Source organism: Aphanomyces invadans (assembly GCF_000520115.1).
Source record: "Aphanomyces invadans strain NJM9701 unplaced genomic scaffold supercont1.23, whole genome shotgun sequence".
Lineage (NCBI taxonomy): Eukaryota > Oomycota > Saprolegniomycetes > Saprolegniales > Verrucalvaceae > Aphanomyces > Aphanomyces invadans.
Window position 1 is genome coordinate 783,519 of NW_008580168.1, and position 21,353 is coordinate 804,871.

The 21,353-nt window shown below is 54.6% G+C and overlaps 6 protein-coding genes across 6 annotated transcripts; 2 read left to right on the forward strand and 4 right to left on the reverse strand.

Moving 5' to 3' along the window:
• Positions 1–48: 48 nt before the first annotated feature.
• Positions 49–1,475, reverse strand: H310_09964 (hypothetical protein). Its single transcript, XM_008876190.1, has one exon. The coding sequence runs from the start codon at positions 1,449–1,451 to the stop codon at positions 186–188; it is 1,266 nt and encodes a 421-aa protein (XP_008874412.1). The 5' UTR covers positions 1,452–1,475; the 3' UTR covers positions 49–185.
• A 2,773-nt stretch (positions 1,476–4,248) lies between these two features.
• On the reverse strand, positions 4,249–5,951 carry H310_09965 (hypothetical protein). Its single transcript, XM_008876191.1, has 2 exons — positions 4,433–5,951; positions 4,249–4,388 (listed from the first exon to the last, which is right to left on the reverse strand). Exons 1-2 carry the CDS (start codon positions 5,885–5,887, stop codon positions 4,287–4,289), a joined length of 1,557 nt encoding a protein of 518 aa, XP_008874413.1. The 5' UTR covers positions 5,888–5,951; the 3' UTR covers positions 4,249–4,286.
• Positions 5,952–6,426: 475 nt separating this feature from the next.
• On the reverse strand, positions 6,427–9,834 carry H310_09966 (hypothetical protein). The gene is made up of 11 exons (XM_008876192.1): positions 9,213–9,834; positions 8,878–9,162; positions 8,716–8,831; positions 8,549–8,667; positions 8,331–8,498; positions 8,088–8,270; positions 7,877–8,034; positions 7,641–7,807; positions 7,350–7,585; positions 7,055–7,296; positions 6,427–7,008 (listed from the first exon to the last, which is right to left on the reverse strand). Exons 1-11 carry the CDS (start codon positions 9,816–9,818, stop codon positions 6,463–6,465), a joined length of 2,826 nt encoding a protein of 941 aa, XP_008874414.1. The 5' UTR covers positions 9,819–9,834; the 3' UTR covers positions 6,427–6,462.
• A 1,289-nt stretch (positions 9,835–11,123) lies between these two features.
• On the forward strand, positions 11,124–14,925 carry H310_09967 (hypothetical protein). Its single transcript, XM_008876193.1, has 8 exons — positions 11,124–11,666; positions 11,713–12,924; positions 12,971–13,331; positions 13,383–13,544; positions 13,593–13,768; positions 13,821–13,944; positions 13,991–14,229; positions 14,279–14,925. Exons 1-8 carry the CDS (start codon positions 11,181–11,183, stop codon positions 14,813–14,815), a joined length of 3,297 nt encoding a protein of 1,098 aa, XP_008874415.1. The 5' UTR covers positions 11,124–11,180; the 3' UTR covers positions 14,816–14,925.
• A 126-nt stretch (positions 14,926–15,051) lies between these two features.
• H310_09968 (hypothetical protein) lies at positions 15,052–18,474 on the forward strand. The gene is made up of 2 exons (XM_008876194.1): positions 15,052–15,540; positions 15,582–18,474. The coding sequence occupies exons 1-2, from the start codon at positions 15,191–15,193 to the stop codon at positions 18,436–18,438; spliced, it is 3,207 nt and encodes a 1,068-aa protein (XP_008874416.1). The 5' UTR covers positions 15,052–15,190; the 3' UTR covers positions 18,439–18,474.
• A 753-nt stretch (positions 18,475–19,227) lies between these two features.
• On the reverse strand, positions 19,228–20,325 carry H310_09969 (hypothetical protein). Its single transcript, XM_008876195.1, has one exon. The coding sequence runs from the start codon at positions 19,875–19,877 to the stop codon at positions 19,314–19,316; it is 564 nt and encodes a 187-aa protein (XP_008874417.1). The 5' UTR covers positions 19,878–20,325; the 3' UTR covers positions 19,228–19,313.
• Positions 20,326–21,353: the final 1,028 nt, after the last annotated feature.

The following is a 21,353-nucleotide window of genomic DNA, read 5'->3' on the forward strand; positions in this document are numbered from 1 at the left end:
CCGAGCTCAACCAGACTTTGATGAAAGAAGAGCTGAGGCACACTCGTCAAACCTAGCGGCGCTCGGAGACTTGGGCAGGGCAGCTCGAATTGAAATAGTAATGTGTGTGTCATAGCCTCGATGGAAAAGGCGCCACCATTGCGAGTCGACACCATATGAGCGAGAAGGAGCATGGCATGTTCTGCTTAACCACGCTTAGCCGCTTGTTTCTGCATGTAGGCTTCGCCACGCAGCCCGGTCAAGACTGTGACGACTTGTTCGACACCGGCGGCTTGGTTGGCCGCCAGGGCGTCGTTCAATGCGGTCACTTGGTCCATTTCAAGCGACTCGCAGAGGAATTCCACTTCGTATTCGTCGAGGCGAACATCCGCCGCGGCTTCACAAAGTTCACGGAACTGCTTCTTGACCTTGCGGAAGGCCTTCTTGAGCTTTTCCTTGGCCATCTTGGCATCCGCCTTGAGAGCCTTTTCGGCTTCTTCGGCGGCTGCTTTGGCAGCGGCAGCTTCAGCTTCAGCCTTCTTCTGGGCGTCGATGATGGCTTGGGCGGCGGCTTCCTTGGCGCGCTTCTCGTTCTCCTTCTTGTCCTTGGCCGCTTGCTTGACGCGACGGAGTCGAGGATCATTGGCTTGGGCGCGGTCGACGAGGGTGGCGAGACGGGCGTATTCTTTCTTCTTGAGCTTCTTCGCGGCAGCTTCGTTCTTCTTCATGAGGAAACGCTTCTCGTCACGGTGTTCAGCACTGTCAACATCGTGCTCGGCGTTGTGGGTGAAATCGCGCCACGAGTCAAACTTGAACCAAAAGTTGTAAAAGGCAGTCACGTCGTCCAACGGCGTGCTGTCATCGCCAAGGAGCGGCACTGGCTTGATTTCCGAGAACCGCGCGTTTCGTTCAAAGACGGGGCCGTACAGCGCATAAAAGTCGACCGTGCCCTTTCCGTCGTCCTGCTTGATCTTTTCCGTGCCGAGGGGAATCCAGTCGTCGAACTCGCACTGCGAGTCGTACGCTCGCTTCTTCTGGGGGTCCATGAGGGTGTTGAACGCTTTCTGGACCGCCAAGTAGTTGGGGTCGTTTTCGTCCTTGAGCGTCTTGTCGGGGTGGTGTTCGATCAGCACGCGATGGTATGCCTTCTTGATTTGCTCGGGCGTCGCGTCAAACATGACGTCGGTCAGGCCGAGTTGCTGGTACATCGTGAGTTGCAAGAACGGCTTGCCCTTGATGGACTTGCGGTACTTTTCCAAGATTGCTTCTTCTTGCGCCTTGGCGGCGACCTTGGCTTCGTCGCCGACGCTTTCCATCGACAACGACCGACCGCGGGCGGCGTTGCGCACGCGCTTGTGCAAAGAACGGCCGGCGATTTCAACGCGCTTCAAATACGGGTAGCCACCCAAGCCGAGGATGACCTTCGAGTCGTCGGCACCTTTAGGCGGTGGAGGAAGGGCGAGCATGCTCATGACGATTGAGGTTGCAGATATCGATAAGTGGTGCCAATGCAACATGCAATTTCACAGGAAGTAATGTACATTATACGTACTGTACTTGCGCCGAATGTATGAGTCTAAATTGACATCTCTCACAAAGTACACTTGTACATGGCCGTACAGACGTCCTGGGTCCTGTGAAACATGATAAGGTATTTTTGGGCAACCAAAAGCGGTGGCGGGCACTCCCTGCATGCTTCGATGGCTTCCATGCATGTGCAGTCACAATGACTGGGCTATATTTGGTGATTTGCTGGGCGATGCACTTGTATGGACGAGCACACACGACGAAGGGCTAAAGGCAATTACTTGGTGTCGGTCTATTCTCTTCTAGTTGAGATTCACGAAGAAGGCGGCACCGTATGTGGTACCTGTGCACACAAGGACGCTAGGAGGCAGTAGTTTGAGGCGTGATAGATAAGTGTGTGCAACGGGCTCGCAAGTGCGACCAGCACCACCACGACGCCGTTGTGGTGAACAGCATGACCGACAGCCCAGCGCTCGTGGAGGGCGGCGAAGGCAATTGGCGAACCCAAGGTCCGCCAAGAGCGTGGACTGTGTACGTGGTTTCCGCTCTTTCGGATGCAAGACAATTTTATCCGGATACGGATAAGGATCGATCGCCATCCTATTCAAATTCAAGAAGAACGATGGTGCCAACGGCATCGTCGATCAAGCAGATGCCCATGAACTTGGCATTGCCGTTTGAAGGCATCGGCGCAAGTGAGTTGGAGCTTCCCCACGGAGACGTTTGTGGCGAAATGGAGTGGGCTCGATTGAGCCAGCCATCTTCCACTAAACAACGCCGCGAGAAGTTGCAGCGCTTACGCAAGCTTCCGCCATGGAATGAACGAGTGGCATTGGTGATGCTGGAGCGTCTGCGAAAGCAACGTGCGTCAGCTCAGAGATGGATCCATGGACCTGCAGCCATGAGACAGCACAGCCAATTGGCGCAAACACTCGACGACATTGAAAGACTTCTAGCTTCCGTGCGATACATCAGCGATGTGTATGACAATACAAGCGAGACAAGCGCAGAGTAAGCGAAGTTACAGATAGCTTCCAACTGCCGACGTCCTGCAGCCCATAAAATAGCATTTACACCGTTAAACACTCTGCATCCATGGCGAATGCCTTGGGCAGCGCCTGTCTGCACAGCGATCATGGTAAATGATGCATTCGTGTCGATGTCAAACCATTAATCTCTTTCGAGGGGCAGAAATACTCGGAAATGTAGCCTTCATTCCACGGCCACACCGCCATGCGGCTCTCGCTTCTAAACTGGCTTGCACATTGGGGGATGCAAGCGCTCAACGTCACATCCGTACGTCTATTATACATTATAGCAGTGCCAACGTGTTCAGTACCCACGTCTTCTTGACCCAGTGATGGAGTCGCGCGTGGAGATGGCGTGGCTACACTGCAGGCACATTCGTTCTTGTGTTGTCGTGCTGCGTTGGAGTGTGAGCTGTTTGCAGTGACAGCACCATTCCTTCCGACTCATGTCGTCGTAGTCTTTCAGAGTCCACCGCGAAGGCCACATTAGGTTTCCTCAACCGGCGCTCGAGTGATCAATCGATCGCAGAATCCGGTGTGCCAAGCAAACCCGTTTTCGCCATGACAACGAGCGATCGTGCACATTCATTGGCCGCTCAGACTACAGATATTCAAGATAGTAGTACTAATAGTAAGGTTTTCCCTAGTACATTTCAGGATTAGTAGTAGTAGCAGAATACTACTAGTACTGTTTTGGAGCAGTACTACTGTACACAGTTTGTCCCAAACTTCACACGATTCAATAATTTCTTCTCGTCGGCAGCAGCAAACGGACAAAAGCCACCGCCAGCGAGCGCTGGCAGGTCGAACGCTGGCGACCACACCCCACTCCTTGCGTGATATACGAGGCACATGTTCCAGCGAACTGACAACATAGCAAAGTGTTCGTGAAAAAGCCACCTCGTCTTTGTCGAGTTGCAAACATGCAAGTCAATCGGAAGGCAATTGAAACAAGCATACGCAGGTGCATTCAGCCAATGCGGGTGAATCTGTGCGAATTTACCGCGTGCTCCAGGTCGATTTGTTGTTGGTTCTCGCTGGAGCGGTACACATCGTGCACTCCATGCAGAACACGTGAGTACGGGACTTATGTTGGAGCACGATGCTGCGGCACCTGACACACCACGACTTCTCGGACGAGATGAACGCCGACATCAGTGGCAACGACGGCGACGACGACTCCAAAGACGTAGCTGCAGCACACGGCATGGTTTCGTTGTGTGGCAATTTGAATTTTGCACAAAGGAGCGACCGCTTTCTCCTGATGTTTGGACTTCGACGGCGGTCCTGTGCGAAGTGTGTCATAAAAAAATACTACATAACTGTACTAGAATTTCAATGGTGAACATACTAAAGTCAAATTGACCATGTCGCGCTCACAATTTGTCACAAATGTTGAACGACCGTTCGACGGGTTACTATGCTCAAGGGAGATGGATTACATGGGGACGCGGACGATTCTGCTTCCAGACAAGTTGGCATGGCTCCATTCATGCATGATACTTGCCACACTAGCACCAAACTGTTGAGTTTCCACGTGGTAGTTTGAGTTACGGCAGTGTCTAGCAGCAGCCACCATGGCCATGTAAGGCATCATGGTCGGTGTAATGGCAGAGCCTTACCGCCACTCGATGTGTGGCCACAAGAGCTAGGGTGACAACGACAAGCACTGCATCGTTAGAGCGTCTGTGACCCTTGCAAGAAGCACAAGAACGGTACTGGATCGCGTATGTATTAACACTTGCGCATATTTCAAGGTTTAATGTGCCGCACTTTGAAGTCTTTGTCCAGATAGTACCCGCTCTTGTGCAGATGCGTCGCGGGCAACTCAATCATTAAGTCGTACTCCAGGACCTACGGCGACGAGTCAACGGCGCTTCATGGTGATTCTTCCATACCTTGCTGCAAAACAGCTCAAAGTCGTCGTCTGTCATCGGGCCGTAGAGCAAACTCCACTTGCCGTCGACCAGAATAAAGTAGTATCGCTCGCACTCGCCGTGCTCGTACCAGCCTTCTTCGCCCTGCACCGTTCCAGGACATGCGTTGAGAATGCCATTGCTCTGTGTTTTCGCTCGAGCCGGCTTTTTCGTCGACGCCCCGTCCGTCTTTTTGCCCAACATGGACCGCATCTTGTCCTGCATCTTTCCAATCGTGCTCTTGGGGGTGCTCGAAGTACTACTGGCGGTTGTGGCTGTGCTGCTTTTTGTGGTGGTTTCTTCACGCACTTCGTTGTCCTTTCGCCGCGCAGACATCTGTTGCTCTTGCTTGTCCTTTGTCGAAGTCGCGGCGGTACTCGTTGACGCACTGGTCTGTGATTGCCCGTTCTCTTTATCCTCTTCCGTCGATTCATTTTTGGCCGACCCCGTCGTTTTGGGCTTCTCTTGCGGTCGATCGTCGCCCCTGGTCTCCTTCGGCGCAGCAGTCTTCTTCTTTGGACTTCCCCGATCGCTCTCTTCGTCGTCACTGCCACCCACTCCTTCGTTCTCCTTCTTCTTCGCCCGTCGGCGCCGACGCCGCTCCTCTTCCGAGTCTTCGTCCGAACTGTGGGGGCTATCCGAGTCGTCGTCATCGTCGTCATGGCCTCGACGACGGCGTGACCGGTGTCGACGGCGGTGTCTACGTCGTGACGTGTCGTCATCGCTGCTGTTCGAGTCACTGCTGTGCCGCTTCTTCCGCCGCGACCTGGACGACTTTCGCGCGGAGTGCTTCTTCTTGGACTTTTTCGATCGGCTGCCGCCGTTGTCATTATCCTCCTTGCCGTCGTCGCTTTCAACGTCGTCGTCCACATCTTTCTTCTTGCTGTGCTTGTCGCGCGTCTTCTTGCGGCCAACGTCCTCGTCGTCGGGCTCGTCTTCGTCGACTTCCTCCGACGACCCGCTTCCGCGATCCTTCTTCCGTTTTGACTTCTTTTTGGATTTTTTCTTCTTCCCCGACTTGCGCGGTGACGGTTCCCCCGTCTCCTTGTCCAGGAACTCGACGTACGACGCCGGCACGTATCCCGTCTTTCCATTGCATTCGCATTTCAAGTACCCCGTCTTCTTGGTCGAGTACACGTTCAGAACATCACCAGTCTTGAGTGTCAACTCCTCGTCAGACTTTGGTTTCCGGTCGCGCAATGCGCGGGCCACAACACATACTGTCGTGCCATCGCCGTCGTCATTCGCGGCGTCACTTTCCTCCTTGGCCTTTTGTTTTTTGCCCGCGTGTTCGGTGAGGTCGCTGTACGTGGTCGTGGTCACGTTTGCATTCGTGCTTCCAACCGGAGTGTTCGCGTACGAGTCAATGCTGTCGTTCGTCAGCCCTCGGATCTGTTTGATCGGTTGCTTTGGCTTGGTGGTCAATGCAGGCAGCATCGCGAACGCAGGGACGGTGACCCGCTCTGGTGATGCTGGCCAGAAAGTCGACCGCTGGAAAAAGTGAAACCTGCCTGGTAAATAAGTCGGTGCCGTTTCAAGATCACAGCCCACCAATCACAAGTCGACATTCGTGGTCGACCAATCATCGTCTACGTTGAAATGGTATCTTTAGCGTGAAGGGTCAACAATGGCGGACCACACGAGTGAGAGAGAGCGCGATATGTGTGCCGCTGTCGGAAGCCAGGAACGGCTTGACGATGGGAGGCAAGTGAATCGATGGTGTGATAGATAGACATGGTTCCATCGTTGCAAACAATTCATGTATGCCAATCACGATGGCATACATGAAGAGGCGTTTCGAGCGCTGCCACCCGTCGAGGGCCATGTCGCACAGCGACAAGACGAACCCACTCGAACTTGGAGTGGTGACGCATCGCTGCTGGAATTATCCATGTTGGACAATCTTTTGCGCTTTGTATGTGCTTTTCAGACGCAGACTTTGCGCGTCGTCTTGACATGAACCGACCAGACGTGAACGAGATGCCACTCAAATTACGTTTCTACAGGTGAACTCAACATGGCACGTGGAATTGGGCATCAACTGGCAATTGCTGCTGGGCTTCTACGCACGCTCGCACCCACGTGGCTGTAGTCACAATGGGTTCGCGTCCTTCCGGTGACCGTCGAAGGTGCTGGATGATAGGTCGAATCGCCTTCACTCGCTCTTTCGTGTTGATATCGGGCAAGATGACATGGGTCACCGTTGACGTCAGTGCATTTTCGACAAGGCCACTGTAAAGCCGAACGCATTGCGCGACCTGATGCATGCCGCTGAGAACATCGTCTGCCTCGTCGACATAAACGACACAGCGCCAGAGGAAATTGGCCGCTGTCTCCATCGCTTCTTGGGTGTCGGCATCTTGGGACTTGAGCAACGTCTGATAAGCCGATGGCGACAAGTCGATAGAAAATTCCGCCGATGCCAAAATCGTTTGCAGCTCTTCCACCGTCACTGGGGTCGTGTAGTGGTCACCATATCTATCGTACAGAGCCTTCAACGTCGCTGTTGTTTCTGGAATGGTAAACACGTAGTCGGTGGCTTTCCACGGTTCTTTCACCTGTTGGCCCACGCATGAGACAACAAAGCACTCATGTTGTTTGAACCTGGTGGTTAGCACAGCGAAGAATCCAGTCGACGTTAAGGACGTTGTACACGCCTTGCTTGATATAATTGCCGACTTTGACGCCTTCAGACGATGCAACCACGATAAACGTCGACTTGGGGTCGTGGAGCTTCGGATGCGGGTTTTGAGTGATCGTCGCGCCGTTCGCATATAAGAGCTGCTCCAGCGTTGTCTTGGTCACGTCGACGTCGTATCTGCCCGGTAGAACGCAAAACGCAAGCCCTAGTCATGTGTTCGTCACGAATTCACTCGACTAGTCGAACGAGATTTCATACCGCCAAAGAGCGTCGACTCTTGCTGGACCACGTCCATCTTGGCCTGGGAATACTCGAGCGACACTCCGACGTGGCCGCGATCGAGTGTGGACCGGCGCTCGGATTTCAGCAATTTCTTCTTTGGCTTTGGTTCGCCCATCGCTACGTCGACAGCACGTTTCTTTTGGCCCAATTGTTGGCCCTTGAGTGCATTCAGCTGCGACAACGTCAAGCACTCGTGCCACGCTTTGTCATACCTATGCAAAAGCCGTCCGAACGTTTACATTCGCTGCACAATGCACAGTTCCCTACCGAATCGCTTTGAGTCGGGGAAACCGCAGCGTGAGCCCAGTCTGAAATTGCGTCGAGTACGTCAACTCAAAACCGTACACTTCCATACACACAGACCGATCGGGCGGCAACCACACGTCGGGCCGGACGTCCCCCTTGGGCGACCAGTCTCGAAAATGCTTTGGCCGCTGTATTGTCCATGAATACGAGCCATGTTCAACTGCACAAACCAGAGGACAACGTATCGGTTGGCATACCTTGTCATGATTTGGCTCCCACGGTCGCCAGTGTGGAGCAAGTTGCGTTCGTAGCTTGTCGAGTTCTTCAAGGGAATACCCAGTGCCAACTTTGCAAAACGACATGACGGGAACGTCCGTGGGGACATTTTGTGGGTCGACGGGGTGCTGGAGGACTCCTAAAACGTTTTAACATCGATTCAGACGCTCACATCGAATTCAGCATGGAAACCTAGTAAAAAATGGGACACAGCCCCGCCACGCCGTTGTCCTTGGCCGTAATATCCCCCAAGAACCAACACATCCAAATGTTGTGTCATCCCAGCATAGTCTGGCTTGAGCTTGATCCATTTTTGGCTCCTGCGACTGACCTCGCCGCACATGTAGTGAGATGTCGCGTCCTTTAGAATCAACCCTGTCCATCCAATTGGTCACGATAAGTGTACATGCTTTTTTTTCAACCCGGCGCGCAGACCTTCGTAGCCAGCACCGAGTTTGGCGTCAACGTCCGCCATGACCAGGTCGTGTCGTTCTTGGGCACTCAAGGACGACGAGACGAATGTCTGGTCAATGCGTACAACGCGATGGTCGACGGACTTGAAAATAAGATCGAGGAGATGGAGTCGAGAGGACAAGGGCAGTCCTACGAAGTCAAGACAAGTTCATTTGTGTCAACTCGTGGATTTGTTAGACCCATGATGTTGGTCGTGTGGACGCCAGGGCACGCTTCTTCGACAAGAGCGGCGGAGACCGGGCCACCGAGGTACACCACATCCCACACGACGTAGCACATCCATCGGTGTTTGTTCATGCTACAAGTTGCTCGTGGAGTCAAGGATGTTGATTCCAGTGCATGTTACCCCTGGGGCTGTTCACTGGCGACAGTCTTGAGCGACCCAAATGGGTGGTATCGAAACTCCATGCTGTCCCACACCAGCATTTCTCCGTCTAAGATGCAGTCGACGTCGGCGCGCACCTTTTAGCAGTCCATGTCATGCCCATGACACGATGGAACGTCACACCTGCGCTTGGACGTACGATTCGATACATGGACCGTACTTTTCCGAGTAATTGACGCCGTTGCGTGAGAAGAGCTGCAACTCTCGCGTCACGCTGTCCTGTTTGCGTTGCAAGTGGCACGTGATGCGCTCACCATCCAGCTTGGGCTCCATGTAAAAGTCGTTGCCACTCATGGACTTGGTGCAGTCGCCAAACGCGACACGCTTCGCCAGCATCGGCGTAAACACTTGAAAGGGCTGAATTTGGGGAACATAACGCACCATGGAGTTGGTAAGTTCTTGGCACACCTGTGCCGTCGATTCCATCAAAACGAGAGAGGAAAGAGAGGACGACGTGCCTTCTGGAGGTCGTTCGTGTGGTTGAACATCTCGACAGCATCCGGGTGCATAAACTGGAGCACTCGTTCGTGTCGTAGCCCAATCTTCATGTCCTTGATGATAATGCGCATGAGCCACTTCTGCTCTTCGGCGGTGCAATGCGTCACGATGTGTAGAAATGTCTTCTTCTGGGCGTCTTTGTCCTGGCTGCTTAATGCGTCAAGCATCGCATTTACGTCTTTCACAGTGAGCGGTGTTTGATCTGGCCGTTTGGTCGCGCGAAACTGTATGACTTCCTGCAGCACCAACGCAAAGTCCCCGACGGCCCGGGATGTGACAATCGTCGGATCGGTCCAATGCAACAGCTTCTTGCCGTCAGATGACATGGCACTGAGTCCAAGAAGATCGACATACATCATGGCGATCTTCTTCTCCTTCAGGTTGTATGTCCTTTCACGATCCAAATGGGGGCAGAGGAGTCGAAGTAGAGGGTACAGCGACGCGTGGCCGTAGGATTTCTGGAGCGACTCATTAAAGATAAGCTTTAATTTGGACTCGGGCTTGCTCGTGGCCACCACCGCCTCCATGAGCGCGCAGAAGCGCGGGAACGGCAGCGCGTCCACCATGGTTGTTGCCGTTGCAGTTCCAAAACGGCATATAATTGGAGCAACGTTTTGATTCGTTTAAAATTTATCAAGGACGCCACTTGCATTGGCTATTCTGCCAACATATCAACCAATAGATGATCGTCCAACCAAAGCGCAGTAGTGTCAAAGAAGTTCCGATTTTGGTGGCGTGGTGGATGACGGATGCGCATGCGCAAGGTGCCGCCAGCTCAACAACCGACCCTCAGTGCCAGCCCTCGCAGCTCGGTGGTAGCGCTCGGTACGTTTCGTCGAGGTGCGTTCGTTGTTTTCCCTCCAAGCCAAGGCAAGTCATCGTGTACCTCTTCCCGTCGTCGAGAAACGGACGTGTTGACGCATACGTGACCCAACGCGCAGCGCTGCCTCCGCCGGGGTCATCTGCTTCTGTGGGTCATCTGCTGGTCCCTGCCGCGTCCTTGCAGGACCCAAGGAGTGAGGCCATTGATGATTGAGGAATGGGTAGTCGGTTCTTGAGAAGATTGGAATTGCTGGGGAGGGGACAACGAGGGGAAGATGCTCGGCTCCGTCACTGGGACACCACCGTACCATAGCTGTCTGTACCCGTCACACCTCGCACAAGAGGGCGGGGCATCCACGAGCGTGATGTTATTCACACTCGTTCAACTTTTTCCACGCCCATGTGAGCCGAAGTTCAAGAGTGTAGACTTCGACATCAACGCGTTGGACGACTGGTGGCGTGCCGAGCGCTGGTAGCTCCGCCATCGCATCACGCGGAGGACATTGCCGTGAAAGCTCGTCCAGCCGCCCTTCTCGATGATGGTGTTGAACTCGTTTCGATGCTTAAACCGTGGCACACGGCGACACGGCATGGCCTGCACCTATTGGCAAGGTGCGTAGAGCAGAGGATTTGACAAAACACGCATGCGCTACACAATCTGAGTCCACGTGCTCCAAACTACCTCGGTCGGGTGGGGTTTCGAGCTGAAATGGGTTTGATACGGAGCAGCAGCCATCCTTGTCCGAGATTTTGACCGGTGGAACTCTGCGCTAGGTGCAGTGAGCACATTCACCGAGGCATTTCGAGCGTCAGCGTGTATTGCACACGGCACCTCGCCGAGATTTTATATATTGCAATTAGTATTGTTGCCCTCGACAGGGATTGACATAACACGCCTTGAGACTTGCGGTAAAAAGCACATGCAGAAGCGCAGACATTGACAAAAGATGCACCTCTTGACGACAGTCCCGTGGAGTGGTACGATATTCCGTATTTGTCAAACTGGACTTGCCGTACGTAACTTCGACGAAGTTTTGCTGCTGCATGTCGCTCGCCGCAGCTAGAGAAAGCAACAGGTTCCGCCACCAACACCCCCACAGCGCTCCATGCCGACGGCTAACAAGCACGACAATGGCCACTACGCCGCGTACGCCGAGCGGCGTGCCAATTCGTCGATGCAGATGCTTGCGGATGCGACGACGGGAATGTCCATGTGGGTCGACATCGGGACAAAGGAGGACGTGTCCCTGTCGAAAACAGCGTCCGACTGGAAGGTCTTTTGCGCGAACCGTGCGACCACAACGATCGACTCGACGCTCCATTATGTCGTGCAGCGAATATTCCAGGCGACAGAGTCGTCCAACTACCGAGAGCTCATGCGCACGATGTGGGGCGACTCGTACTTGGACGCCCGTGTCATTGAAGTGATTGGGTCCGATCCAGAGACCGCCGCGTCGATGGCGGCCGTGACGCCCCAGAGTCGAAGCATCCCTTCGGTATTCCACAAGACACACAAGCGCACGTCGATCAAGTGGTTTACCACACTCGGCAAGTCCAAGCTCTCGAAAGCGGTCGAGTTCCACCTTGTCGAGGTACATTGTGTTCTCGTTCGATTCTGCCTCATTGCGTCGCGCGTAGTTTGTCGGGTTGGTGTATGATAGCCAAAACAGCATCCAGGCCATCTACATCTATCAGGAATCCATGGGCAAGGCCGACAACGCCCCACTTCCACATCAAACGCAAGTGTCGACGACGTACGATCGCGTTCGCGTCGACGGCCTCTTGATGAAATTTGAGGCGCTAGAACTTCCCTCGGGTGGTGAATACGTCATAATGTCGTTAGCGTTGCAACGGCAGCCATCCCTCTTGGATTTTGGCTTCAAGAACCCCGCCGAGGACCTCGTCTTCCGTTTCGCCAAGGGGTTCCGCGCTGGCCTTCGACGCGTGCCGACGGTCTTGCCGACGTCGTCACTCCAGTTTGCCGATACCACGTCGTGGGTGCGCGACCAAGACCGACCGGCCTGCTCTGTCTGCTCTCGATCGTTCCTCGCGCTTGTGCGGCGGCGGCACCACTGCCGGAAATGCGGCGAGGTCGTGTGTTTCCAGTGCTCGAACCTGTTTGCCGCGTCGACCTTGACGACAAAACCGGACCAACCATCATCGTCCACTAGCGATGTTCGGCTGTGCAACCGGTGCGTCGTTCAACAGCAAGCCGAGGCGGGCCGCCACTTGTTGGTTGGGGTTCTGGATGCGCATGAGCTCAAGCAATGGCTTGATGACGAGCTGTGTGAAAACAATCCCGACTTGTTTGACGTGCCGACGCCGGTGACGCGGAGGCCGTTACCTAGTGGCGGCGCCTTTACCGGGACACTTGAAGTGAACACGCTGGCGGCCACGATGAACCAGCTCCTGGATACGGGTAAGTGGAACCCGTCGGGGTCGGCGGCGCTGGACGCTACTTCATCGGACAGCATCACGTTGGGCACGATGATGCAGCAACTTCCTGGCTCGGGGGGGTCAGGAGGAGCTGCATCGCCACTTCCTCATCTGAACGCTGCAACCATGTCGAACCATTCCCCTCGTACGGCATCGTCGCAGGGCCGACTAAGTCTTGACAACAACGAGTCGAACCACGTGTCGACGATATGCCTTGGCGCCGAGCGACGCAACTTTGATACCCCGTTCGATGGCGAGGACGACTGCAACAACCAAATGGACCACGGCGACCGTGATCTTCGCCTTGTCGAGCCACCACGGCGGCCAAGTCACCCGCCCCCCCCGGTCGCGACGCTGGTATATCCGCCTCAACCACCTCCTGCACGCACGTCCAGCACGTCGTCGTCCACCTCCGTAAGCGTCGTTGTTGTTGTTAACATGTCTGACTGCGAGCTTGCAGCGCTCCCACCAGAAGTCGCCCCAGCCGCTCGACAACTATGCACTTCTGTTGACCTCGTCCTCGTCCAAGTCGATGGGTGTTTCGCCGACGGTGCAGCCACCACCGTTGCGACAGACTTCCCATCGCCGCACGCCCAGTGCCGATTCTCGACCGACGCTATCGGTAGACGAGGTGTTCACGAAGCCGTCGCCATCGTCAACGCGGCCACTTCAAATCGACCCGCGGTATCTTCCGCGGCACGGCTCGCAAAGCACTCCAACGCGGAAGGCGGCCTATCCGTTGTCCCTTGTGCCACCGCCCGCAGCGTCCGCCAACGTCCGCACGGCATCTGCTTGGGCTGGCGTCACCCACTCGACCTCTGGTACACGCTGCATCGTTCTGTTGACTGGATGGCTGACGTAGCGTTGTGCAGCGGCGGTGGACGCTGCCTTGCGTGATCTCCACACTCGGATTGATGGCCCAGTGCACTTTTTGGTCGTGTCGTACTCGGACGGTTGTGACGCCATTGAAGTGATGGCCGCATTGGAGCACGGCGCCCCCGGGGTGCCATTTATTGGCGGGCTGTCCGCACGAGGTACGGCGCGACTCGCTTCTCATGTTGAACCCACCGATGTGATGCAAGGCATTTGCGACGAGGCTGCATGGGTGTCGATGAAGAGGGGCGGCCTCGTTGCTCTCTGGGGCATTCATGATCCCCACGGGTCGTATACTGTCGCGTCCACTGGCTACGACGAACTCACGGCCAAGCACAACGCCGGCGATGCCGCGTTCGAGGCCCACTGTGTCACTCCGAACCCAGTACGTTCATCGGCGGTCTCTGCGACAGTGAGTCTGAACGAGGATGTGGCAGGCATTCTGCCTTGCGTACGCGTGTCCGTTGGTCGTCGACGACGCTCTCGCTGGTCTCCGCAGGGTCGTGCGCTGCCCCGTCCTCGGAGGATGCTCCGTCCTCTCTGGGCAGTACCAAGGCTACCGTACGCGGCGTCCTTCCGTTCGTTGACCTGACTCTGCATGTCCTAGTGCAAATCAGCAGCGCCGGCGGATCGACGATCGGCATGGCGATCGCGCTGTGTTCTCCGAGCGTCGAAACGTCCGCGGGGTGGTTCAGCGGGTATAACGTTGTCCACACAAACCCGAAAAGAAGCGATGTGCCTTCTTCGTCGCGTGCTCCTTGCATGGGGATGGTGACGGCGTCCGATCCACAGAATAAAGTCGTGCTGGAAATTGACCATCGACCTGCCGCTGTCGTGTACAGGGAGGTACGCTGAGGCATGGTATGATGAGGACTTGCCCTTAAAGACGATGTAGTGGATGGCGAATGTCCATGAAGCAGGAGTACCGATGAAGTTCCCGCGCCTCGGATACATGTACCCATTGGGGCAGATTGTGCACGAGGCGCTCCCTTCGTTGCAAGTCAATGCCACACCCGTCGTGACGGCCGTGGACGACGTCGCAGGCACCCTTACCTTGACAACGGCGATCCGCACTGGCACGACCGTGGCGCTTATGCACACTTCGACGGATATATTGAAGGATTCCGTGAAGCGCATGGCGACTTCGGTGCATCAAAACCCGTCGTTTGACATTGCGGACGTCGACGGGTGTTTGATGTTTCTCTCTGCGGGTGTGCAAGTCGTGTTAGGATCGTCCATGAGCATGACTGGCCTCGTGGGTGCGTTTAAATTATGGTCTGGCGGAGCAAGTTTTCTCGGGTTGACGTCGTTCGGCGAAGTTGGCCACTTGCCCCACCAGCCGACCCCTCTCTGCGACGCGCTCATGTTTTCGTACCTGATCTTCTCCACCCGTCGCCGACTCTCGTATGCAGGGGATAGGAGTCCTATTTAACAAGCTATGCCGATGTCCGTGCGAGTCGTCGTGTGCCAATCCGCTCCGCGGCGCCGCCATTGTAAGGGGTTGCGCGCGTTTCGGCAAATTTTTATTCGATGGCAAGTGAAACACCTTGACGTTTGTATATAAATTGAGGGAAGATAAAAAAAATTCTGGATTCTCGACAGCGACGCGCTTTGATTGGTTATTGGGTTTGTGGGGCTTCGATAGGACCGCTTGTTGGATTTTTTCAGTTGAAAAATTGCGTCATGGGGAACGAGCGCGACGAACGGTCGAAGAAGAAGCGGCACAGTCGCAGTCGAAGTCGTGATGTGACTGGAGACCGACAGAAGCGAAAGCGCAGCCGCAGCTCGGACGACCGCAAACGGAGCGATGAACGCAAACGAAGTCGAAGCGCGGATCGGAAGAAGGATAAAGATCGAGACAGACGAAGCCGCGAACGCAGCCATCGAGAGAAAGACGAGCGAAAAAGTAGTCGGCGGGACAAAGACGAACGAAGCAGTCATCGTGGAAGAGATGAACGACGCGACAAAGACAGCCGACGAGACCGCAGAAGCACCCATCGCGACAAAAAAGACCGACGCAGCAGAGATCGGGATGAGTCACGAGACGATGTGGACGACCGAAACTATCGGGAAAAGAGACGCCGATCTAGCTCTCCTGAGTCCAAGCGGCGAAAAGGCGACTCAAAAGCTCGCGACAGTACTAACCTTCCTGTTCTGGTGGGTGATGAGACTTCAGGGGAGGAATCATCGGTTGTTAGTGCTGTATCGGGACATCAACCGCGTCTACTCCCATCCCCACCAGTAAAGTCGGAGAAAACGTCGTCGTACGGTGGATTGGCGTTGAAAGATAAAAAACACAAGAAAGTGGAGAAGTCGAAATCAGTCAAGAAGCCTCCACCGCCGCCTGCTCCACCAGCGAACGATAGCAGCAAAGATGCAATTGAGCGCCGTCAGGAACGGTTGCGATTGTGGCGTGAGCAGCAGAAGCAAAAGGAAGAAGAAAACACTGTTGGTGGCAACAACAGCAATGTCGAGGGACCAGACGCACCGCCGGCTGTGGCTGGGTTTGTCGTGGACGAGGACGTTGTTCAACAAGTTCACATGTGGCCCATAGACGAAAAGGATGACAAAGAACCCGATCATGTGTCAGCAATCAGTGATGACCCAGAGATCGATCCGTTGGACGCATTTATGGCCGATTTGGGCAACTCAAGCAGTGTTGTGATTGAGCAACGGAATCTGGAGTTGCCCAAAGCCAAGGTCATCTCGTTCGAGGACATTATGTCCAAGAACAAAGAAGTGGACTTTTACGGATCGTTTTTACCCCCCAACAACGCCCTATTGCCTGCTTCGATATACCCGCCAAAGCAACCTGATGAGACTGAAGAAGAGAGAGACGCCCGAGAAAAGGCCGAGCTTGAGGAGTTTATGCGAGCGATCAAAGCGAAACGCGAGCGAGAAGAGGCGGTCAATAAAGAAGGAATTATTGGCGCTGCTGAAGACATCGACGATGACCTCAGGAGTACAGTGATGGACAAGAAAGCAGACACTGGCCGCATTTACCAAGGGGTGGAGGAAGATGCGATCGGCGAAGAGATGGCGAACAATGTGGATTCTCGTACGGCGTTGGAGATTTTACAGGAGCAGCAAAAGAAAAAGGAAATTCGACCTGTAGACCACAAGGCCGTGGACTACATTCCCTTTCGCAAGAAGTTTTACATTGAGCCAGCCGATGTGGCGAACCAACCCCAGGAAGAAGTTGACGAATTGCTCAAGTCAATGGAGATCAAGATTCGAGGCAAAGGATGTCCACGCCCAATTCAAAAGTGGACCCAAACTGGGTTGAGCCAGCGCTTGCAAAAGCTGATCGCTCGTCAAGAGTACCCAACACCGTTTGCAATCCAATGCCAAGCTCTGCCTGCGATTATGTCTGGACGGGACGTCATTGGCATTGCAAAAACGGGCTCCGGGAAAACGCTTGCTTTCCTCTTGCCAATGTTTCGGCACATTCTTGACCAACCTCCACTGGCAGATGGCGAAGGTCCGATTGGGCTCGTCATGGCCCCCGCTCGTGAATTGGTACAGCAAATCTACATCGAGTCGAAAAAATTCACTAAGGATCTGGCTCTCCGGTCCACAGCGGTCTACGGCGGATCGTCAGTATCGGAACAAATTGCCAACTTGAAGCGCGGGTCGGATATTGTCATTTGCACCCCCGGTCGAATGATTGATATTTTGACAATGAGTGCGGGCAAAATGGTGTCATTGAAACGTGTGACGTATGTGGTGCTGGACGAGGCCGATCGCATGTTTGACATGGGGTTTGAGCCCCAGATTACCAAGATTATGATGAACATTCGCGCGGACCGACAGACGCTGCTCTTTTCAGCGACCTTCCCGAGAAGTGTCGAAAGCTTGGCACGCAAAGTGCTGAAAAAGCCTATTGAAATCACCGTGGGTGCACGCAGCACTGCGTCTGGCGACATCAAGCAGTATGCCGAAGTGCGCGAAGAATCAGACAAGTTTATGCGACTGCTCCAACTGCTTGGTATGTGGTACGAGAAGGGCAACGTTCTCGTGTTTGTCAACACGCAGCAAGCATGTGACCAGATTTTTCAAGACCTGATGAAAGCCGGGTACATGGCGCTGAGTTTACACGGCGGCAAAGACCAAGTGGACCGAGACTACACGGTAGACGATTTTAAGCGCAAGGTGCGAACACTTATGGTGGCCACGTCAGTCGCGGGGCGAGGGCTAGACGTGAAAGACTTGGTGCTCGTGATCAACTACCACTGTCCAAACCACTTGGAAGATTACGTCCATCGCGTCGGTCGCACTGGTCGTGCTGGTCGAAAGGGCACTGCGTACACGTTTATCAGTCCACAAGAAGAAGAGTATGCCCCAGATTTGGTCAAAGCGCTGGAAAACGCAAAGCAAGAAGTGCCCCCAGAACTGCGTGCATTGTCGGATCAATTCAAAGAAAAGGTCCGGACTGGACTGGCCCGGTATCATGGCAGTGGTTTCAAGGGCAAGGGGTTTACCTTTGACGAATCGGAGAAATCTGAAGCCCAAAGGGCGGCTGACTACCAGAAACGTCAATACGAAATGGACGAGGGATTGGCAGATGCGGGCGACGACGACGACGACGATGAAAGTCCTGTGCCATCAGCGAAACCGACGACCTCGGCCCCAGAACAGTCGGAAAAATCCATCGAGGAAATGACGATGGCTGAAAAGATGAACAGTTTCAAGGAACGTGCGCGTATGGTGGCCAACATGTTGGTGGGTGAACCGAGTCAGAAAGAGGAGATTCGGCACTTTCGAGACGAGCTCGAGATCAACGACTACCCACAACAGGCGCGATGGAAAGTGCTACAGAAAGAGTCGTCGGACCTGGTTGCCGAAATCACGGGGGCCGCCGTCATTCGCAGAGGAACGTACGTCGCTCCGGGTCGGAAACCCAACGTTGGCGAACGAAAACTCTACTTGGCCATCGAAGCTGGATCAAGGCAAGCTGTTGCAGAAGCCAAACGCGAACTGCAACGGATTTTGGACGAAAAGACAATGGAAGTGGGTATCAGTGACGACCGGAAGTATGGCAAGTATTCGATATAGGGGTAAGGCACAATCACATCAACATAGAAGTTCACATTCTTGTGTTGCACTGTGCCCACGATTGCCCCCAACTTCTCTTTTGGCATCGTTAGACACCTTCCACCAACGTCGACAATTATAGCGGTGGCTGAACGCCCCTTTATCGAGGGAACTAACCGGCCGCCTCACCCTTGTTGTGAGACTGTTCCAGTTCAAAGAACCCACACAGCAGCTACGTAGCCGCACGGCTAAAATGGAGCGGCCACACGTTTCGAAACGTGAAGGAGGCACGTTCATGTTAACACCCTGTGACGAATTTCTTTACTTGTCGCCATCTTAGCCCAACGTGTCCAACGACCGCATATCGTCAGAACACACCTCATTGTTGGCTAAAGCGGTGCGAGGGACAGCGAAGAAGTTGTTTGAGGCGGGCAGGAAGGATGCCATCACCACCCGCATCGCGATGGATAATGGCGCCTCCATCATCCGCTTCTGCACGCAGCGCCACCAACATCGTGGAGCGCAATGGACAGTAAACAACTGATGCCACCCACCTGGCGACAAAAAGCACAAGGTGCTATTCCAAACCGTTGAATCCAGTGCATGTCGGAAGGGAACCCTCGACCCGATGAGCCAACGTGTGACCGGACCATAGAAGGCATCGACAACTCGAGCGCTTGCAACACAATTGGTCGACATCATGTCTCGTGGCATGCCAAGGTCCGTTTGATACGAGTGTCGTTGGTGGCCTCAGTCGCCTGCCGCCCAACGCCAGGAAAAGGCCAACTGAACGGCCACACCACGTCGAGGTTGGTCCATCACAATGGATGCTTGCATGACTTGCAATAAAATAGGGTACGAACAGCACACTACGACAACTACAGTGGCAGTCGATCTTACACCAACGGGTTGAGGAGGAACGACAAGTTGAGCTGTCGAGAGAACGTGGCCTTTTCCATGCGACGGCTCAGTTCCTGGTCGTCGATGGCTACGTCCGGTTGGAGGCCGAGAGGCTTAGGTTGCATGGACGGCTCGATCGGGAACGCAAGGACGACGGGCTCCCCGCTGCCTTTGGTCGCTTGTTCTTTCATGCGACGGCGCCGCTCGCGCTGGTAGGCATTTCGCTTGTCACGGTTCTTCAAGTCGTACGCCTTGGCGTACGCGAGGATCCTGTCTCGGTTGCGAGCGTACCAGCGTTTCTTGCGCTCCAAATCGCGGCCCAAGTTCTTCGCCCGGTACGTTTTCAATCGGTGGAGCTCGGACTCGCGGTTGCGCTTGTAGTACTCCTTGCCATACGCGCTGAGTTTTTCTTTGTGGACCGTGTCGTGTACCTTCATGCGGGCATGGTCCTTGTTCTTGGCATAGGACGTCTTGCAGTGGTCTGGGTGTGAGCTGCTGGACACGGCGCTCACTTTTGAATCACCCGACGACGCATTCGACGCATTATGGGACGAAGCCATGTTGTCTTGGCCGGGCGACGGTGGGGGTTAGTTTGCTGTGAATTGCAAAGTGCCCTTGGCGTCAACTTGCTTTCCACGGAGTTGGCTTGCGTCGCTGACGCCTTTCAACTGGTGCCACCCATTGGCTGTGTTTGGCACCAATGCACACCATGGTATCGATCTCGACACATGCCGTAAATCCCGACACTTGGACATCGTGGCATTGGCGTCTCCGTCTGAGCCTTTGACGTGCAGATGGTGTCCCATCGAAGCAGCACGTGTCAACACAGGGCCATCGTTAGGGTCCGCCACAAGACCGCGCGGCGCGTTCAATTTCTCGTGTACCAGTTGGTCCTGGAGACCACCGTCAATGAAACCCCTGCCTTCCGCAGGTTGTCGCAGCCCCAACCAAACGAGGGGTGTCCACGATGTTGTTTTTGGAGTGTTGGGGTTGTTTGGAGTGTCCAGGATGTGGCCCGGGCACGTGCCGCACGAGAGCAACATTGGGAGGTACCCAGATATCGACGAATGAACCGTTTGCTTGAACGGGAGCGTCGCTCCTCTGCGGGACGAGATGTCGACACGAATTCGGCCGTAAACCGAAGGCAAATCAGGTTTCATTCACGGCGGCGAGTCGACCATGTACGGCTTGATGGAGATTCGATGAGACCACCGTGGCAGGTTCCCGAACGCGATAAAGTAATTTGCACAACGTGTTGGGATTGCCCCTCCGGCTGCTGATCCAGCGGTTGGGATCAAGGAACTCCACTCTGCAGTGGAGTTGCACTCGTGGTATGACGTGCACCAGGCGCTTCGTTGCTTGCACCAAGCGACAGCGTTCGAGTTGGCCTTCTGATGTGCCATGTTGAGCGTCTTCGATCTTTCAGTCCAACGATGGCTAGACAACCCAACGGCGTCGGGAGATCGATATTACGGGGTTGTGAGCGACTCAACGCCGCCATCGTGCTTGGTGACAACGTAGTTTGCAACCTCTGGCAATGGTAGTCATCGCTCTTAGAAGGGTTCGACATCGCAGGGCAAGTGGCTTCTTGGTTGCATTGGGGATTAACGTATGCCTACGCACGCCTGCTCAAGGCCAGCCCTGTCTGGGGTGGCGAGTTCGATCCCAAAGGCTACAGCAAGGCAAAGCTCCCCTAGGTGTCCGTGTTGTTTGGGCAGTCGCAACGCTGTGGCCCGTTCGTCCGTCTCTGGACTTCGTAGTGTGTGCACGGAAACATGTTTATCTGTACAAGCTGAACGTGTATGCTGTGATATTGTTTGTTTCGCTGGCGGACGCACTCGTATGGAGCTCAAGTGGCGAGTGAATGGGTGGTTGTACGAGGCATGCTTCTGCCTGGACAGAGGTGGCGACTCGCTTTACTGCAACAGGACGCTCGCAAAGCGCACATGTGCGGGAAGACAGGAGTGTTTCATGCATGCAATGAAATCGACGGAAGATGGTGGTCGCCCAACACACCGCAGTTGCCCTGAACTGCG

Excerpts from the sequence above, each read along its gene's own strand:
- H310_09964 (XM_008876190.1), bottom strand. The coding sequence starts at position 1,451 with ATGAGCATGCTCGCCCTTCCTCCACCGCCTAAAGGTGCCGACGACTCG.
- H310_09965 (XM_008876191.1), bottom strand. The coding sequence starts at position 5,887 with ATGCTGCCTGCATTGACCACCAAGCCAAAGCAACCGATCAAACAGATC. Across the intron at positions 4,389-4,432 it reads TTGAGCTGTTTTGCAGCAAG|GTCCTGGAGTACGACTTAAT; the intron begins GTATGGAAGAAT and ends TCGTCGCCGTAG.
- H310_09966 (XM_008876192.1), bottom strand. The coding sequence starts at position 9,818 with ATGGTGGACGCGCTGCCGTTCCCGCGCTTCTGCGCGCTCATGGAGGCG. Across the intron at positions 8,832-8,877 it reads AATCGTACGTCCAAGCGCAG|GTGCGCGCCGACGTCGACTG; the intron begins GTGTGACGTTCC and ends GACTGCTAAAAG. Across the intron at positions 8,035-8,087 it reads TGTGTCCCATTTTTTACTAG|GAGTCCTCCAGCACCCCGTC; the intron begins GTTTCCATGCTG and ends AAAACGTTTTAG.
- H310_09967 (XM_008876193.1), top strand. The coding sequence starts at position 11,181 with ATGCCGACGGCTAACAAGCACGACAATGGCCACTACGCCGCGTACGCC. Across the intron at positions 11,667-11,712 it reads TCGAGTTCCACCTTGTCGAG|TTTGTCGGGTTGGTGTATGA; the intron begins GTACATTGTGTT and ends CGTCGCGCGTAG. Across the intron at positions 13,769-13,820 it reads ACTGTGTCACTCCGAACCCA|GCATTCTGCCTTGCGTACGC; the intron begins GTACGTTCATCG and ends AGGATGTGGCAG.
- H310_09968 (XM_008876194.1), top strand. The coding sequence starts at position 15,191 with ATGAACGCAAACGAAGTCGAAGCGCGGATCGGAAGAAGGATAAAGATC. Across the intron at positions 15,541-15,581 it reads GTACTAACCTTCCTGTTCTG|TGCTGTATCGGGACATCAAC; the intron begins GTGGGTGATGAG and ends ATCGGTTGTTAG.
- H310_09969 (XM_008876195.1), bottom strand. The coding sequence starts at position 19,877 with ATGGCTTCGTCCCATAATGCGTCGAATGCGTCGTCGGGTGATTCAAAA.